This window comes from Vitis vinifera, chromosome 17, assembly GCF_030704535.1.
Source record: "Vitis vinifera cultivar Pinot Noir 40024 chromosome 17, ASM3070453v1".
NCBI classification, from domain to species: Eukaryota; Viridiplantae; Streptophyta; class Magnoliopsida; order Vitales; family Vitaceae; genus Vitis; species Vitis vinifera.
Window position 1 is genome coordinate 10,047,993 of NC_081821.1, and position 18,985 is coordinate 10,066,977.

The 18,985-nt window shown below is 37.5% G+C and overlaps 2 protein-coding genes across 3 annotated transcripts; one reads left to right on the plus strand and one right to left on the minus strand.

Moving 5' to 3' along the window:
• Positions 1–4,437: 4,437 nt before the first annotated feature.
• Positions 4,438–7,109, minus strand: LOC104882389 (uncharacterized). Its single transcript, XM_010665540.1, has 2 exons — positions 6,069–7,109; positions 4,438–4,617 (listed from the first exon to the last, which is right to left on the minus strand). The coding sequence occupies exons 1-2, from the start codon at positions 7,107–7,109 to the stop codon at positions 4,438–4,440; spliced, it is 1,221 nt and encodes a 406-aa protein (XP_010663842.1).
• A 7,929-nt stretch (positions 7,110–15,038) lies between these two features.
• LOC104882284 (carbonic anhydrase 2) lies at positions 15,039–17,777 on the plus strand. 2 transcript variants are annotated; one of them, XM_010664870.3, is made up of 9 exons: positions 15,039–15,134; positions 15,731–15,808; positions 15,963–16,106; positions 16,323–16,371; positions 16,472–16,588; positions 16,696–16,749; positions 16,872–16,957; positions 17,028–17,133; positions 17,414–17,777. In XM_010664870.3, exons 2-9 carry the CDS (start codon positions 15,750–15,752, stop codon positions 17,576–17,578), a joined length of 780 nt encoding a protein of 259 aa, XP_010663172.1. In that variant the 5' UTR covers positions 15,039–15,134; positions 15,731–15,749; the 3' UTR covers positions 17,579–17,777. The 2 variants fall into 2 exon arrangements, with proteins under 2 accessions (XP_010663172.1, XP_010663173.1); XM_010664871.3 differs by having other exon boundaries at positions 15,081–15,134; positions 15,741–15,808.
• Positions 17,778–18,985: the final 1,208 nt, after the last annotated feature.

Here is an 18,985-nt window from a genome sequence, read left to right on the forward strand (position 1 = left end):
TAAAGGAGTTCCGCGAATGGTTCTGTATCCCATATGGCGTGGTGGTGGAACTGATGGATGGAGATGTCATGTCTACTGAGAAAGCGGAAGACCATGCCATCGTGTTCTCCAAGGAGCAGTTTAATGCTGGGCTTTGGTTCCCCCTCTTGTCGCTATTCAAGGAATTCCTTCACTTCACACAAATCCCATCAGCCTATATCCACCCCAACATAGTCCGGGTGCTGATGGGATGCAACATTCTAAGTATGTTGTTCAACCTGGACCTCACGCTGTTGGAGGTTCTTTTCGTCTACTTCCTTAAGAAGGGAAAAAATGATATTTTTAGCATGGCTGCCCACCTGCCCTCCCTTCAACTAGTGACTGAGCTCTCGAACTCGATGAAGGGAGAAGCGAAGGGACATGTGTTGGTCCTGGGTGCCTGGGCTGGTCTTCTAGAGCATCCGGAGAGGCCATTTTACCCAAACCATTCGTTGGTGCTTCCGGGTAAGTCATCTTGCGGGGATTGTCCGGCAGTTGTCTTGTTGTTCTTCTTGTTATGGTTATCAGATGGCTTAACACCTTTGGTTACTGATAATGCAGGTCCGGACAAGAGGGGCCATATAGTCGAGTGGGTAGAAAAAACGTCGTTTGCTCGATTGAACAAGTTATTTGAAATTACTGCTACTGAGAGGCATTATGAGACGCTGCTTACTGCGCGGAATTTGCTGGCCGTTGTCCGAGAGTCTCAAACGTACATCATCAATATTCTCCCAAGGAAGCTACCAAAGAAGGTAGTGTCTGGGGAGCACTACGTTCTAAAAGACCTCCCGTTCTACAAGGAGGTGAAAAAGGCCGATGCTCAGAAACGCCAAACACTCCTTGATGATCGGGAGGGGAGGAGGAAGGAGGGGACCTTGCGGAAGGCCCCTGGTAAAAAACGCTCAGCACCCTCCCCTCCTGTTGGCGCCCCAGCGAAAAAGAAGAACCGGAGGAGGCTGGTTCTTAATAACAAGGGGAAGGAAATAAAACTTCCAACTCCTCCGAAGGAGTTGGTAATTTCTCCTTCAACTTATGTGAAGGAGGTAACAATAAGAGAGTCGGAGGTTCCCCCTTTGCCTTCTGTTTCAAGTGGTTTCGGACATCTCGCGAGTCTGAACCACTCGGGGCCGTCACAGTTAGTGGTTGAGCGCCTTGCTCTTCTGGCTGAGGAAACAACTTCAATAAACCAGCCCGGTTCTCCCCATCCAGATGCGGATGCAGCCGAGGCTTCTTGTGAGGCCGCATTGCCTCTTTCAGCACCCCCAAGGGAAGAAGTGGGGTCAGAAAGCCTGGGTTTGTCTTTTTACGGGCCAAGCCCCCTTGCCCTTGTACCGGTGAAGGGGCCAGCTAGAAGGAGGTCGCGTCCGGCGCGAGACTTAAAGTCTGGCCTCCTGGGGCGGGTTCAGGATCGGTTCTTGGAAACTATTGAAGTCAGCTGCTCGTTCGTCTAGGATGATCATCCGGAGGAGAGTGAGGCGGAGATGGCAGCAGAGAACCCACCCGCCCCGGTGGTGGTCCCTGATGGGGGCTCACCCGGAGCGACTCAGCTGGCTGAGACTGCTGGGGCCCCAGAATCGGAGAAGGAGTCACTTTCCCATGCTTCATCAGGGGGGAATCCCTTTGATGATGCAACTTGCATCTCTACTAGTGCTTTCAGCTATGCGGAGTTGGAAGAGAAGCTGAAACGGATTCCACCCGGCTTAGACGTTGTCATGCCTTTAGCAAAAATGTTTGAAGTGGTGGAAACAGTAAAGTTTTACTTCTTGACTTTCCTTGCCATACTGATGTGTTTGTGGCATGGTTTGTGACTTTGTTCTTCTTCTTTGTGTGTTTTTTTGCAACTGGTGGGCGGTCTTCGCGGCATGGTCCAACAACATGATCTCTTCTCTGACCTGCTGCGGACCGCTGATTATATGAAGGCCTTCGCCTCTCAGCGCAAAGATAGTGAAGATAGACTACGTTTGAGACTGGAGGAGGCCGAAGCCAGTTTATCCACCGCTTGAGGGGATAACGAGGCTCTCCAGGCAGAGCTTGCTGAGGCAAAGAGTCGGGAGGAAACTTTGGATGCCCATCTGCTTGAGGCGGAGGATGAGAAGGCTTTTCTGAGTGGCGAGGTGAGGCAACTCTGGACGAAGGTATCTATCGAGAAAAAGCAGAGAGAAGACTTGCAGCTGCGCTTATCATGGCAAAAAGAAGAGCTGGAGAGTGAGTTTGCTGCAGAGAGGAAGGAACTTGAAGCAGACTACCAAAAGCAAGTAGATGACATGTTCTTCTTCGGCTACCGCTACTGTATGAAGAAACATGGCATCAAGCGGGACGTCCCTTCAATACCCCCAGGCGAGGAAGAAAAGCTGCGCGGCAAGCCTGCTCAATGAGAGCTTTTCTTTTTGTAATTGTTACTGCTATCTTCTTTCTGTATCTTGTAGTCCGGAGGACGCTTTGTACATAACTTCACAAATATTAATAAAATACTTTTATTCATATTTGAGCTTGTCTTCTTTCCTTTACTGGTAATATTGCTTTAAATTGGACACATTCCACGGTCTGAGTAATGGAGTTCCGTTTAGTTTTTGTAGATGATAAGCTCCATTTTCACTTGATTTAGATACTATATAGGGGCCTTTCCAGTTGGCTTGAAATTTTCCTGCTCCCGTCTCAACAGTATTTTCAAAAACTTTTCTAAGGACCGGCGTACCATTTTTTAAGCTTTTGGGCCTGACTTTGCGATTGTAATGAGCGGATGCCCTTTGTTGATAGTCTGCCATCCGGATGGATGCGCTTTCCCTCACTTTATCTACCCAGTCCAAGTTTCTTCCTAACTCTGCATTTGCATCATCCTGCTTTCCTGCCTCGGTCCGGATAGTGGGTAACCCAATTTCGGTAGGAATGATGGCGTCCATACCGTATGCGAGGACGAAGGGAGTCTTTCCTGTCGGACGTCCGGGTGTGGTTTGATAAGCCCACAGGATGCCGGGTAGCTCCTCGACCCATTTTCCTTTGGCTTGCTCGAGCCTTTTCTTTAAGGCAGTGATTAAAGTCTTGTTTGTGGCTTCTGCTTGCCCATTACTTTGAGGATAACGCGGTGTGGAGTATGAATTCCGGATATTCAGTTTTGAACAGAAATTTCGGAAGGCAATGCTATCAAACTATGGACCATTGTCGGCTATAATGGTTTGGGGGATTCCGAAGCGACAGATGATGTTTTTTCACACGAACTTGGTGACGTCCTTGTCCTTGATGCTGGCATATGCTTTAGCTTCCACCCAGGTACTGAAGTAATTTCGTGGCGACTAGCAGAAATTTCTTTTGAGCGGGTGCGGCTGGAAGGGGTCCCACTATGTCCATGTCCCACTGCGCGAAGGGCCAAGGGCCTGAAATTGGTTTCAATGTCTTCGATGGTATATGCGGAATGGGGGCATGCCTTTGACATTTGTCACATTTTTTGACATAGGCTGCTGCATCTTTCTTCATTGTGGGCCAATAATATCCTTGCGAATGGGCCCTGTGCGCTAGAGATCGTCCTCCAGAATGATTTCCACATACTCCCTCGTGCATTTCAGCTAACACATATAGGGCCTCTGAATGACTTAGGCACCGAAGGTAGGGACTTGTGAAAGAGCGCTTGTACAAGTGCCCCCCAATCAGAGTGAAACGGGCTGCTTGCACCCGGATCTTGTGTGCTTGCTTGGGATCTTCGGGCAAGGTGCCTGTCCGGAGGTATTGTATAATATCCTTTGTCCATTCTTGTCCGTTTGGTTGGCTTGCCTTAATGGCGTTGCAAGTGGAGGTTTCCTCGACGGAAGAGGTGGCTTGCACATGTATAGGCAAAAATATGGTGTCTTTGATGGGGAGGGAGGCAGCTATGCCTGCCAAGGCGTCTGCGCGTCCATTTTCAGTCCGACTGATTTTTTCGATCATCCACTCGGTGAATCGTTGTAAGGTATCTCTCACCTTAGCTAAGTATCGCGTCATGCGCTCATCTTTAGCTTCATATTCCTTCTGGACGTGTTTGACCACAAGTTGAGAATCGCTATAGACCTGGAGTTTGGAGACGGATAGAGTCAGGGCGAGGGCCAATCCGGATAGGATGGCTTCATATTCTGCCTCATTGTTTGAGATGGGGAATCCCAATCGGATGGCTTGCTCCAAATTTTCTCCCATTGGTGATTGCAGTAGGAGCCCTACTCCAGATCCTGATGATCGTGAGGCTCCATCGACCCGCAAAGTCCACCACTCATGTTCTCCTGGTTCCTTGCGCTGGATAGGCATTCGGGAATATTCTAGCACGAAGTCAGCCATAACTTGGCATTTCATGGACAATCTGGGTTGGAACTCGATTCCAAATTCGCTCAATTCTATGGCCCATTGTAGCATTCTTCCGGTTAAGTCTGGTTTGTGCAGAATGTTGCGAAGGGCTGGTCAGTTAGCACGACCACCGGGTGGGCTTGAAAATAGGGGCGGAGCTTCTGGGCGGCGCTCCGAAGGGCTAAGGTTGTTAGCTCCATTTTTGAATATCTGGTTTCTACGTCCGCCAATGCTCTGTTGACGTAGCAGATTGGTTTCTGCTCCTTGGGTGAGGGGCAACGGAACAGAACAGCGCTGATTGCCCAGTTTGATATAGCCAGATACATGTACAATTTTTCTTTAGGAATGGAGCTGCTCAGGATGGGCGGTTGCGTAAGGCAGTGTTTAATTTTTTCAAAAGCGTTTTGACAACTGTCCGTCCATCCGTTTGCTCTAGCTTTTCGTATTGCCAATAAGAAGGGTCGAAGTTCATCAGTGAAGTGGGCTATAAAACGCCCTAGCGCGACGAGCTTGCCTGTGAGGCGTTGTAACTCCTTCTTGCTCCTGGGAGGAGGTGTTTCCATGACTGCCTTGACTTGATCCGGGCTAACCTCTATTCCTCTTTAGCTGACCATAAATCCTAGGAACTTGCCAGTACTTACGCCAAAGGCGCATTTAGAAGGATTTAGCTTCATGCCATACTCCCTCAAGAAGTGAAAAACTTCTTGCAAGTGGAGGATGTGCTCCTCTCGGGTTTTGCTTTTAACCACAATATCGTCAATATATACCTCTACCGTGTGGCCTATCAGTGGTTTGAAGATCTTTGTCATCAGTCTCTGATACGTGGCGCCAGCGTTTTTGAGTCCGAATGGCATGACTTTGTAGCAATAGAGACTGTGTGGTGTTATGAAGGCTGCTTTTTCTATGTTAGTCGGGGACATGGGAATTTGGTGGTATCCGGAGAAGGCGTCCAAGAATGAGAGCATCCCTTGCCCAGCAGTGGAGTCCATGATTTGATCTATTCACGATAGAGGGAACCTGTCTTTCGGACATGCATTATTGAGGTTGGTATAGTCGACGCACACCCGCCATTTGCCTTCTTTTTTGGGTACCACAACTACATTTGCTAACCAGTTCGGGTAATCCACTTCTCTGATGAATCCGGCTTCTAGCAACTTGTCAACTTCTTTCCGGATAATTTCTTGTCTGTCCGGATGGAAACGTCTAACCTTCTACCGGATGGGTCTGGCTGTTGGCAAGATGTTAAGTCTATGAGAGGTAATGGATGAATCAATTCCCTTCATATCATAATGTGCCCATGCAAAGATGTCATGGTTTTGTCTAAGGGCGCTCTGCATATTCTGGGTCTCTTCCGATGTCAGGAGGGAATTGATGTTCGTAAGGTGAGTTCCTTTTTCCGAAATTTGGATTGTTTGCAAGGGATCCGCTGTCGGAGGATCTTTGTCCGCTGGAACCAATAATTGCTATTTATCATGTGCATGGCTGGACTCAGGGAGGGATGCATCCTCCTGGCTGGTCCTTACTTCTCGTGCTATCTGGTAGCATTGGCGAGCGGCTAACTGGCTGCCATATAGATCAATTTGCCCATCATTGGTAAGGAAACTTACCATTTGATGATATGTAGAGGGGATGACTTTCATGTAGTGTAGCCATGTGCGCTCCAAGATGACATTGAAGGGTGATAAATTTTATACCACCGAAAATTGTACGTTGAGAGTGACTGGGCCAGCTTGGACCGGCAGTACAATGTCTCCCAAGGAAGTAGTTGATGACCCATTGAATCCGGACAAGATTCGTCCTGGATTTTCGAGGCCTATGAGACTGTGTCCCATGTGGCTAAGGACCAATGCTTGTACAAGATTGGCCGAGCTGCTTGGGTCAACCAAAATGCGTCTCACGTCGAAGTCTCCCATCTCTAGGGATAGGATGAGGGCGTCGCGGTGTGGCTGCAGTGTCCGAGTGGGGTCTACTGGTGGGAAAATGATTGTCCCATCTATGGGGTGAGGGCCCTTTCTAGTTAGTCCAGGCCGGATGGAGTTGATACGTTCGCGTACTGATGCAGCCCGCAACAACTTTTGTCTCTTTCGTTTAAAGTCATATTCCTCGTTAGATGGGCCTCCGTTAATATAGTTTATAACGTCTTTGGGGGCGATTGGGGCTTTAGGGGCTCCAGAATTATGATTTTGGAAAGCATCTCTATCTCTGGTATCTGAGCGGAGGTATTGCTTTAAATGTCCCGCCTTAATGAGCCTTTCGACCAGATCATGGAGGCACCTGCATGTTTCTGTTGTGTGGCCATGTTCCTTATGGATGGCACATCTCTTGCTATGATCTTTTTTGGATGGGTCCGTTCCGAGGGGTCTAGGCCATCTGAAGTCGGACAAACCTTGGATCATAGGAAGAAGTTTTTCATATGATATGGAAAGGGGAATGAGGGGTGGCCTTTCCGGGCGACTTGGTCTGTCCTGTCTTCTATCGGACGGCCTCGACCGGTCCGGAAGTTTGACACTTCTTTCCATGCCACTTCTAGATGCTTGTCCAGCAACTATGACTTGCTGGGTGGCTGCTCGTACGTCATCTTCGAGCATTGAGTATTTGTTTGCACGTCTGAACAAGTCGTCCATTGTCGTAAGAGGTTTTTTAGCTAGCGATTCGAAAAATGGGGTGCCTAGACAGATGCTTCGCTTGAAGATCTGTAGGACAGCATCCATGCTGCAAGCCTTTACTTGAAGTACGGCTTGACCAAACCGCTTCACGAACTCTCTTAAGGATTCATTATCCTGCATTTTTATGTTTTGCAGAGTGTTGATGTTTTGCTTGTGTCAAGCGGAGCACAAGTATTGTCCTACGAAAGCTTTGGACAAGTCCTTGAAATTGCCAACAGAATTGGGAGGTAGGTGATGAAACCATGAAAGGGCTTGCCCTTGTAGGATGACGGGGAATATTTTGCATAGCAGCGCGTCGTTGCCAATGTCGAGCGTCATGAGCTGTCGATAATGCATGATATGGTCGAAGGGGTCGCTAGACCCATCGTATGTGGAGAATTTTGGTACGAGGAATCCCCTTGGGGGCTCGTAATGAATGATATGAGAGCAGAAAGGCGTGGAGAGCATGTCGTCCAGCCTTTTGCTGATAGAGCCAATGGGTGGCTCGTTTGGGAGGTTTCTTCCATCTTGTTGCGCCGCTAGGTGCGAGTGAACGTTCCGCACCATGGGAGTGACCATAGGGTCACGGTGCGGGAGCACGTTCTGCACCATGGGGGTGACCATAGGGTTAAGGCGTGCTGTCCAGGTTGTGGCTGCTGGTGGCCTTGGTCTCTCAGGCTCTTGTGGGCCTAGTCTTGCGTGCATTGAATTTGACAACTGGGATTTTCTATTGCGTTGCCTTTTTGCTGAAAAATGAGTGGAGTCCGAGCTTTCCTCACGGGGAGCTCGAGGCATGGGCGTGTATGGCTCATGTGGCCTCACGTTGTATGTTTCTGGGATAGCCCCCGCTGTCCTAGGATATATTTACTCTGGTTCTGGCCTCGAGTTTGCTACCTAGCCTCTCGAACGCTGGCGACGGGGAGGCCCTGATGTTGAAGCCTGGATGCGTAGTATCGTGTTTTCTTCTCTTAATCTTTCTGTCTCTTGGAGGAGAGCTTTCAGTTGTCGCTCGCTTGCCAACTGTCTTCTTTCGATGGCTCGGCGCCATTCAGAATGATCTTCTTCTCCCTTACCAAATGAACGGCTTTGGGAAAGTGTGGCTATCTTTGCTGGTGACTGAATTAGTGATATCTTCCCACAGATGGCGCTAATGTTGAGGCCTCGCGTCCTTGATGATCCACGTAGTTGCCAAATGGATGGACGCACAATCTCAACCAATATAGATTCTTGATTCAATCGTACTACCTGCAAAAGGCGTCCGGACAGGGTGTTCGGACGCACCCTCCGATGGTTTTGTCAACCATGATCAGAGAAAGAGAAAGAGATAAATCAGTTGGTCTTTTACCAGGTATCGCGAGCTTACCTTCCTCTTTGTGTGAAGGTTCATATATATAGTATTAGAAGCTTTGTTTCCTTTTTTAATGGTAGGGAGATATTTTGTGTTGTCATGATGACACTAGGTGGTGGCAGGGCCATCATCACCCTACGGGCGGCTAACAGAGATCGTGGTAGTTGCTGCGACTGTCAGAAATCGTGGGAAGTGATCGTAGGAAGTGACTTGCCGTCACTTCATTCTTGTCATTTCACCCTGCAGGTGGCGAAACGTGGGCCATGGCAGGCTGTTGTGATAATGTATAAGACTTGCTTACTTCAGTCAATGATCCAGACAAACATACCCGGATAGTGTATGTCGGCCGTCTGGATGCGCTGTGGCAGTTGTCCGAATGTTATGTTTGTGAGTGTCGTGTGCCTCTCCTTGAGGGAGTCATGATGGGAGAAGCGCGCCACGTGTACTCTTGGGGAAATCCGGATGAGAATGTGCGCCACATGTCATTAGGAGATGTGTGCCACATGTCATTTAGGAGATGTGTGCCACGTGTCATTTAGGAAATGTGTGCCACGTGTGGGCAGGGGTCCCTATAGTAAATATGTTCTTTGATAAGTTGAGTTATTCATTAGACTTGTCAAAAAATTCCACACCATACGACTCTTCATCACCTTCAACCTACCCTATTTAAATAGTTTTCCTTTCTTTTATATTTGAGTTCTTTTTTGATATGATGGACAAACAAAAAGGAAATAAATTTGTCATTGATTTGAACGATAAATTTCATAATTAAAGTTAGTTGTGAGGCATAATTGTGTGCTAGATTTAATAAATAAGTATATGAGTGAATTGTAAAGGAGTTTATGAAATAACAATTAAGTGCAATGAACTATGCTAGAGCGAAGATTAGCTAAGTTAGAGATTACATTGTGGAACAATTAGGTGGATCTAACAATGTTGGCTTCATAAAATGAGACAAATAATCATGTTGATGTTGATTGTAGAGTTCAAATAAGAGAAGGTGATGAAGAGAGTGCTATATCTTACTTGTGTGAAAAAAAATGAAATGGATCCCTCATTTTATTCTGAAGTATAATGTTGATGAAGACAACCACTTAACTAACTTATTTTGGGCATACTTTACAAGTATATTGGATTAAACTTGTTTTAACGATGTGTCAACATTTGATACAATCATACCATACTAATGTTTATGAAAAGCCAATGATCATACTAGTTGGCATAAACCATCACTATCAAATTCTAGTGTTTGGATATGCATTATCATTGAAGGAGAGTGGTAACGTTTATTCATAGGTTTTTAGAGATTTGGATGTAATGAATAATAAGATGTTTCTTTCCATTTTTGGGTGCATCCACTAATATCCATATTAAAAACTTTGTTAATCATTTTTTTAGGTACATGTTCATAGAAAACACGGTTAGAGAATCATCTCAATTAAAATTGTAATGTTTGGATATACATTATCAATGGATGAGAGTGTTATTGTTTATACATAGGTTTTTGAAGATCAATAAGCTATAGATAACAAGATGCCTCTTTCCTTTTTTAAGTGCATTCACTAATATCCATATTAAAAGGTTTTGCAAATCATTTTGTTAGGCATACATTCATGAAAAAGCATTGTTGAAGAATCATCATTATCAAATGGAAGTGTTTATATATGCATTATCGGTAGATGAGAGTGTTAACACTTATACATTAGTTTTAAGCCATTTGGATTCATGTGTAAAGGAAATCAATAACTTTTTGAGGGGTAATTTTGCCTATAAAGTTATTATATCAATGACACTTGAATCTAAATATTGGTAAAGAGAGATTATAGAGAGATTGGAGTTTAAGAGCCAATAGACCACATTAACCTTTTGGAAAAGAAAATGTATGAATAACAATAGTGGAAATAGGAGTTTCAAATATTTCAAGAACTAGATTAAAGATGAGGCTTGGTAGGATATCTTGAAATCAATATCCTCTACTAACCAAGCATCTATACATTTTCTTGGAGCCCGTACAACAAAAAACAGAAGAGATGGGTAATGGGTTCATGAGACAAGTGCCTCAAAGTACCACCTTTTATGGTTGAAGTGAGCATGGAGTTGTAGATATGGTTGAAGGCAATTATAGTTGAAGTAAGCATTGGTTCCAAATTGTGTGAGAGAAAATAACAAAGAATGATGTAGTAATGGGTTGTGCCCTTAATTGGCATCCCATAACTATTGGCTTCAAATGGGGGAAATTTAATCTCCAAATTTGACCATTATACTTAAATTTTTGGTGTAGTAACCTAGAAATACTATAGAACTCATCCCAATATAAATGAAAGAGTGAGCTTTAGAGTGATTTTCAAAGAAAGATTAGTTAGAAGCCTTTAAAAAAAGTTGAAAGCACTTTTTTCTTTGGGTCAAAAATTGATATTTAAAAAAGTTTTACAAAGTATGTTTAAATATTTTAAAAATAATTCAAAATAATTATTAGATTAACGGGTTGATAATTTGAATTTCAAATAAAACATTGTCGATTAAAATTGCCCTTCGCTAATTTTCGAAAGCATTATAAAAATATATTTTTATTTAAATTTAATACTTATTGTATTTTTATGAGTCTTTTTTGGGATAATAATGATTTTTCATAGTTTAAAGTAAAAAAAGTAGAAGTAATTACTAACAATGTAATTGAATTTTATGTTTGAATAAGTTCATTAAAAATTAAGATATTTATAGTTCATGTTTGATTCTCAAAAAGTATTAAGGAAAGAAAAAAAATGTTAAAAAAAAAATAGTTTTCTTATATTTGGTTTAATCCTGAAAAATATAAAAGAAAATAAAATATAATTAAAATTTATATATTTTAAAATGATTTAATTTTTATATAATAGTAAGAAATAAATAAAATGAGTATGAAGAAACATATAAAAATAATTTATTGAGTTTAAATCTATTTTTTATTTATTTTTTATTTTTTATTTCCCTCAAATTTTCCGGAACCAAACATATCCATAATATATTTTTTTGAAAAAAAATTAAACAAAAATCAATTTCATAAATTGTGGTTTAGAGAATACATAGATTTCTCAATTTTTTTTTTTTCAAAATCTGGATAAATTAAGTCGGAAAGTATGAAATTCTACAGTAAAATTAGAATTGCTTTCAAACACATTGTGAGACAAATTGAACTCTAAATTCAACATTGGAGGCTTCTAGACATGCATGCATCCGTACCCCTTTCAATATTCAACTTCAAAAACCAAGGGATGAAAGGAGAAGAGAGGGATCCACATGGAGGAAAAGATTTCTCAGCCTACATCCACATGCCAAAATGCCCCATTTCATTTGATTAATTTAGTGGAATCTAACTTGATTACTCCAATGTTTGACATAAGACAAATGGAAAAGATTCTCAAGGAAAATTACAAAAGATTAAGATAAGAATGTGAAAGAAAATTAAATCTTATCAACTCTGATTTGGGTTACATGCCTTGGATTCTCCTTATATCCATGTGTAGAGTGTGGTTGAATTATAATTGTACTCATCATGCAAATAAAATAATAATCAATATGAATCAATTATGATGTGGAAAAAGAGGAGTAATGATTTTGCTATGCTTTTTGTGATAATTTGTATGGGTCCATCTAATAGGGGTTTGTTTCTAAGTTTCTATCATGACCCATGTGTGTCATGGGCACAAGGTTCAACTAAAGAATGCCCCTTTTCCCACAATTAACTATAGGTGAAAGTGCATCGAATGTTTTTAAAAATAGATTTTTTTTTATTAGTTTTGGACAACTTCTTAGGGTTTTTTTATTTTTTTAAAGAAATTATTTTAATTATTTTTACTTTTTTGAACTTTTTTTTTAAATATACAAATGTAAAAATTAACTAAAAGATAAAAATTCTTTTTAATAAATATTTGGAAATACAAAAAATATGTTGACAACACTCTTAAGTTTTAAAATATTTTATTTTAAAAAACATTATAAGAATGATTTTTAAAATTGTTTTAATACAATGCTAAATAAGTTATGTATTTTTTTTATGATAGTATCTTTACGTTATGTTTGGTTCCATAAAAATATTAAAAAAAAAACATAAAAAAAAAAAAACATCAAAAAAAATATTATCATATTTGGTTTTATTATGATAAATACAAAATAATAATAATAATAATAAAATTAATTAAAAATTTATATATTTTCATATTATATTATTTTTATTAAAAAAAATGAAATGAGTTTGTAATAACATAAAAAAATAATTATTAACTTTAAATCTATTTTTATTTTTCTTCTATTTTTTCTTTTTTTCTTTTTTTTTTTCTTAACATTTTCCTCAATTTTTTGTTTTTCGTTTTTTATTTTTTTAGGCCATTCAACATGGTGTAAAAATTCAAATATTATATGACCAGTAATTTTTATTTCTTGTTTTGGTGGGTATGCATTGACGTATGGTTTTTGTTTTATAAGATAATCCAAGAAATAAAATTCAAAGATATGATTGGACTAAGAGAAAATATTTTCTAGGAAAGGCAACACCATTGAGAGGCACACACAAAAGGCATCTTAAACATGCATATATGTAAGACTGTAGATAGACCATTGAGAGGCACACACAAAAGGCATCTTAAACATGCATATATGTTAGATTGTAGATAGACCCCATCATATTTTTTTTAATATTTTTTCTTGCTTGAAATATTATTTAATTTAAGCTTTGTTTGTTTTCTTATGTTTAATTAAGGAAATATTATTAACAATATATATATATATATATATCAAGAGGCAATAGGTTGACCATCTATTAAGCATGTGTTTTGATATTCCATTTAGCCATTTTATATGTGTGAAATTTTATATAGATTAGATAGGTGTCACCGGCATTTTATATCACCCACATTTTTTTTTAATTAACATGTACATCCTTTAATTAATTTTTATATTATTAATTTGAAAAAGACCTCCATTTTATTAATTCATGTAAATTTCTCTAAATATCAAATCTTACATTAATTTAATTTTTTTCACTAGTATGGATAAGTAAGGAGATTTAGGGCATGTTTGATAATTATTTTAAAGAACAGTTATAAAAAATGGTTTTTGAGAACATTTCTTTGATGTTTTATAGAATAAAAATATATTTGGAAATCTAAAATATTTTAAACTTATTTTTAATATCTTTAAAAATAATTTTTATGTTTATTATTTTATTTTTAATCGTTTTATATATTTGTATAATTATTTTTTAAAACAATCATGAGAAAATAAGTGAAAATAATAAAAAAATGTTCTCTAAAAATATCTTATTTTTTATTTTAAAGAACAAAAAACAATTTTTGGTTGTCAAATGTATTTTCTTGTTTTTTTATTTTGAAGAATATAAAACTATTATTGAAAACATTTATCAAACATGCCTAAGAATTTTAAGTTTTGAAAATACTTTTAAGTTTAAAATTTATATAGCAATTTATTTTAACTTATTTAATGTTGGAGTTCACTTATTTTATTTTTTATTTTTGAAAGATTGATCCCCACGACCAAAGTAATTAGGTTCTTATAAACTTTTGTTTAAAATATTAAAGAAGTTTTATCTAAAAATAAAAATAAACTTTTACCTAAATATAAAATGGAAAATCACCTTTTTATCTATGTTTCTTAGATTTTAGACAAATTCAAATCTATTCCGACTTCAATTAAAAGAACAAACACCAATAAAACATACTAATCAATAAAGAGAGTTGAAATTTAGGAATTGTGTTAAAAAACAATTATATTATTATTATTTTTTTTAGAATGAAAGTTTATTTGAAAATTTTGGAATGTTATCGATTTGTTTTTTGTGTTTTCAAATATTTCTTAAAAATTACTTGTATATGCAACACATTATTTTTAATTATTCTTTGTATTTATATAATTATTTTTTCAAAATGGTAAAAAGAAAAATTCAAGTGAAAATAATTAAAATATATTATAAAAAAATTCCTATTTTCATAACAATTCTCAAAAACTTGTTTTATTGACAATGTTTTCAAACATAGCCTAGGTTTTTAAAAATTCAATTTAAAAAAAAACAGTTTTCTAAAAAAAAAAAAAACAAATATCAAATGTGTTTTCAAATTTAGAAAATATTATCTATTTTAAAAAATAGAAAAACAGGATATGAAGAGGATCTATTGTTTATCATAAGTTAGGAAACCATTCCAACAAAAAAAAACCATTAAAAAATTTCATTAAGAATATGCTTGATAGTGCTTTTACTCAAAATATTTTTAGTACAAGTATTTTCTCTAAAAATGTTTTTAAGATGACAAGTGTTTTTTCTAAAAAAACACTATAAGTAGTTTTCTAAGCCTATGAATGATTTTTCAGATTTTTAAAAATATTTTTTAGAATTTATCAAATACTTGATTTTTTTTCAAAAACATCTTTTATAAATTAAAAATACTTTAAATCATTCAAACATTCACTAAGTCCCACCCAAAATCGTTTTGTTCATAATGTCAGGATAAATGATATACTGATGCGTCACAGGATATATTGATTAAGAAAACTTGTAAACAACGTCTCTTGAGAAAAGAAAGAGACGTGTTAGTTTCAATTTCTTTTGTGTCAATGGAATTGGAGCACCACAGAGGAAACCATTTTGTCGTGAACTGTAAAACGAGATGTCAATGTCTTCCATACGAAGAACGTTTTCCTCTACTTACGTACAAATGATATTTTCCTCTACTTAGCTAGGCCTATAAATAGGAACCTTTGGTAAGAGCAGACACCCATCAACTCTCCATACGAGATTAAGCACCTACTTCTCTCTTAGGAAATCAACGGTCTGTCCATAGTTCAAGTCTTCATGCATTTTTTGCATTTCATAGCATTTATCTTACACTTAAGAGTGCTATGAATTGTGTTTTTTTAAAACTGTTTAAAAGTGTTCAAACATCTCATTTTTCTTTGAAAACACTTTTTAGGTTAGACGTTCATTTTAAAAGCATTGTTGAGCGAACTAATGTTTCTTTTTGAAGTGTTTTTAATGAAAACAATTTTTTTTAAAAGGTTTTTAGAAAAATCAGTTACCAATTATTTCTCCATGAAACATTACAAATGATTTTTGAACTTGATTTTTTTTTAAAAAAATATTTTTTAGGTTAGAATGATTGTTTTACAAAAACATTGTCAAATGAACTCTAAATTCTTCGGTTTTGAACTCCATTTGGATGTCACTTTCATCATTTTGAAGTAACCCACAATTCATTTCCTTGGGTTTTTGGTATATGCATGCGTATGTGCTATTATAGGTTTTCCCTTTTCTTGAACCCCAAAGGAAAACTGCATGCATTGAGCTTTCAAATTCCTATTGAAAAAGTTTGAATTCATATAGACATGTATCATAGCACTATTAATGTTTCTTACTTGCCAATTTTAGGAATTTTCAGCAAGGCAACATGGATATGGCGAAGAGCTCAACTGAGGTAGCCATTGAAGGACTAAAGCGGCTTCTGAGGTATCCTATATATAAACCAGCAGTTTGTGGTGTTTCTGAAGCTAATTTAAAGAGTAGAAATATTTGTTTATTAGATGATGCGTTTAGTTGTTATTTTGGGGACTTCCAGTCTGTTTTTTTACTAAGAAACTAATGGAATCAACTTGTTGTGTAGTGATAAGGAAGGACTGGATGAAATAGCTGCTGCAAAAATTGAGAAGTTGACAGCTGATTTGCAAGAGCAAGATCATGAGGAGGAGTTTGACCCTGTCAGGAGGATTAAAGATGGGTTTATTCACTTCAAGATCCACCATTTCGAGTACGATGGCACTACTTTCAGATACTAATCAATGGAGTAACTCATTTCATCTGATTCTAATCTCTATAAGAAAACTAAGTATACCTAAAAAGCATACATGAATAATCAAGTGAAAATAAAGTCTAGGAGAATCCTTCTCCCCTTCTCTTTTTTCCTTTGAATAATTTGGATGAATTAATTGTTCTTATGGATATGGCAATTGGCATGATTTTGCAGCAAGTATCCAGATTACTATAAACAACTTGCAGAAGGGCAGCACCCCAAGGTACTCTTTATAAGCTATGATTTCCTAATCGAACAGCAGTTTTTTTCCCTACCCAGTTTTGATGGAACCTTACCTAATGGAACATTTTCTAATCCTGCAGTTTCTGGTGTTTGCGTGCTCTGATTCCCGCGTTAGCCCCTCTCATGTCCTCAACTTCAAGCCAGGGGAAGCCTTCATGTGCAGGAACATTGCTAACATGGTTCCTGCATTTAATCAGGTGGATTTAGGATTTTGCAATAATAAGCCATCTTTGGCCAAAAGCCATGGCATTCTCATTAGCCTTATAGCAGTCTTGCATAATACATGTGTTTGTGTGGTTCACAGTTGAGATACTCAGGAGTTGGTGCAGTCATTGAATATGCAGTCAAGCATCTTGAGGTGAATTCCAATTCACTTTCTTTTTTTCTTTTTTTTTAGATTAGTATTCAAATTCCCTTTCACTAGTCTTTTCTGGGGGGTTTCTTCATGTCTTTAAGGGTCAGAAATTAACTTAATCACAGGTGGAGAACATCCTGGTCATAGGACATAGTCGCTGCGGTGGGATACAGGCCCTTATGTCTCTTCCTGCTGATGGAACTACTTCCAAGTATGGCTGATCATAACTTAATTCCTCCATTAAGCTTCATCTTTCTCACCCATCTAACTGATATTTGCAGTGACTTCATCGATGACTGGGTCAAAATCGGTTTACCAGCCAAGGCCAAGGTGGAATCAGAGTGGAGCGACGCAACATTTGAGGAACAATGTGAACATTGTGAAAAGGTATAGTTCTTGGCCATTATATACATTCACACACAGTTTGAAGTAGGTCGTAACAAATGATATTAGAATCAGGTTCCAATTCCAGTATGGAAGTTTATTTGATCCCACAAAGAATGTTTGTTTATATCGGATGAAAGAAAAATTTTTGAATGTTATATATGATTTCCCTTAACTTTATAAACATATTTTAAAATTATGAAAACCTCCTTAGAACTTAAAAATGAACAGTATTTATATGATTTGGAGTAAATCATCATCACTCATGAATGATTTTGTGCAGGAGTCGGTGAATTTGTCTCTGGTCAATCTATTGAGCTATCCGTATGTGCGAGCAGCACTAGCTAACAGAGCTTTGAAGTTGATGGGTGGTTACTATGATTTCGTTAATGGAACTTTTGGGCTATGGAAAGCTGATTTTGATATCACACCCGAAATTATCATATAAACTTGGATCAAGTTAGGTGCCCAACCACCGTGTTTGCTTACTTTTTCACTTCAATAATGTAGTGTTTTTGTGTTCGATGATGAATAAGTCCCAACAAAAACTACCGAGCGAGTTATCTACTTGCTCTCTTTTGTTGGTTTCCTCTGTATGTTGTCATTTGAAGACAGAAATTTTAAATACATTTTGAATTTCATATCAAGTTGATTTTAGTCGGTGTTTCTGAAACCAAATCAGGCTGTATTGATTGAATCGTCAACCAGTCATGTGTTTGATTTTATTCACCTTCTGGATCGTTTTCCTTGTGAAATTGGTCGATCAATTGATGGATTTGGAGATTGATTGGTCTGTCTACACATTTTTTTTTTTTTTTTGCAAATCCTAAAGTGCAATATCTCACTTTTCAAACTTCCCTTTCCAAACATCGAACACAGGAATACCAAGGGGATAGGTTCGGTAGAGATCCCTTGTCCCAACCTTGCCCCTATATAATGTAACAATCTACGAAACCCGCATTTCGCACGATGCGTTCCCACCTCACTTTTTATTTATTGAAAATTTGATTTTTTTGAAAAAGATTTGGAGTTACCAGTTATTTTAATTTTTTTTAAAGGAAAAACAAAATAAGAAAGAAAAATCTTAAGTGTGATTCCTAAAGGAAAAACAAGTCTATGAAAAACTAAGTCTGGGTTCTGAGGTCGGGTTACTTATTGAGAAGGTATGATGGTAAGCTGTAGCACCCCTCTAAGCCCGTATACGTACAACCTCTACTAATCGAATGAAGGGATTTGTAGTAATTAATTAATTAATTATGGATACCAAGAAAAAATAATCATGCAAATGAGTATGTACAAGTTATGGTGAAAATCAATATACACATAAATAATAATGAAATCTAATTACCAGAATACACAAAATAAATAACAAAAGAATTATGCAAAATGATTTATTGAACTAAAGAAAAAAATATTTAAAGAATTAGTTTTCAAGAAACTTCAAAGGATTTTATTAAAAATGATTTTGAATTAATGGTTTCAATTTATTTATTTACAAAAAAGAAGTTTCAATTTATTTTCAATTAATGATTTGATTCAATTTCATTTGTATTTAATTTTTAAAAAAAGTTATTTGCCCTTATTGTATAAAAAGAATTTATTAAAAATAATATATATATATATATATATATATATATATATATATATATATATATATAAAAGAAAGAAAGAAATTAATAGAAACACAAATTTTTCCAAAATCAATTACAAAAATGTTTAAATCTCTCTCTCTCTCTCTTTTTATTTATTTATTTTTATCTACTAGAAATTATTTCTTGTTTGATTTTATTAAAAAAAATTTATTGAAAAAAAAGGTTTATTCAATTTTGTTAGGACTAAAAGTAAATAAATAAAA

Coding starts and splice junctions, on each gene's coding strand:
- LOC104882284 (XM_010664870.3), top strand. CDS start 15,750: ATGGATATGGCGAAGAGCTCAACTGAGGTAGCCATTGAAGGACTAAAG. Junction 16,589..16,695: donor TGGTTCCTGCATTTAATCAG/GTGGATTTAGGA, acceptor TGTGGTTCACAG/TTGAGATACTCAGGAGTTGG. Junction 16,958..17,027: donor GCTGATGGAACTACTTCCAA/GTATGGCTGATC, acceptor TGATATTTGCAG/TGACTTCATCGATGACTGGG.
- LOC104882389 (XM_010665540.1), bottom strand. CDS start 7,109: ATGCAGGATAATGAATCCTTAAGAGAGTTCGTGAAGCGGTTTGGTCAA. Junction 4,618..6,068: donor CTACTTCCTTGGGAGACATT/GTACTGCCGGTC, acceptor CTGGGCAATCAG/CGCTGTTCTGTTCCGTTGCC.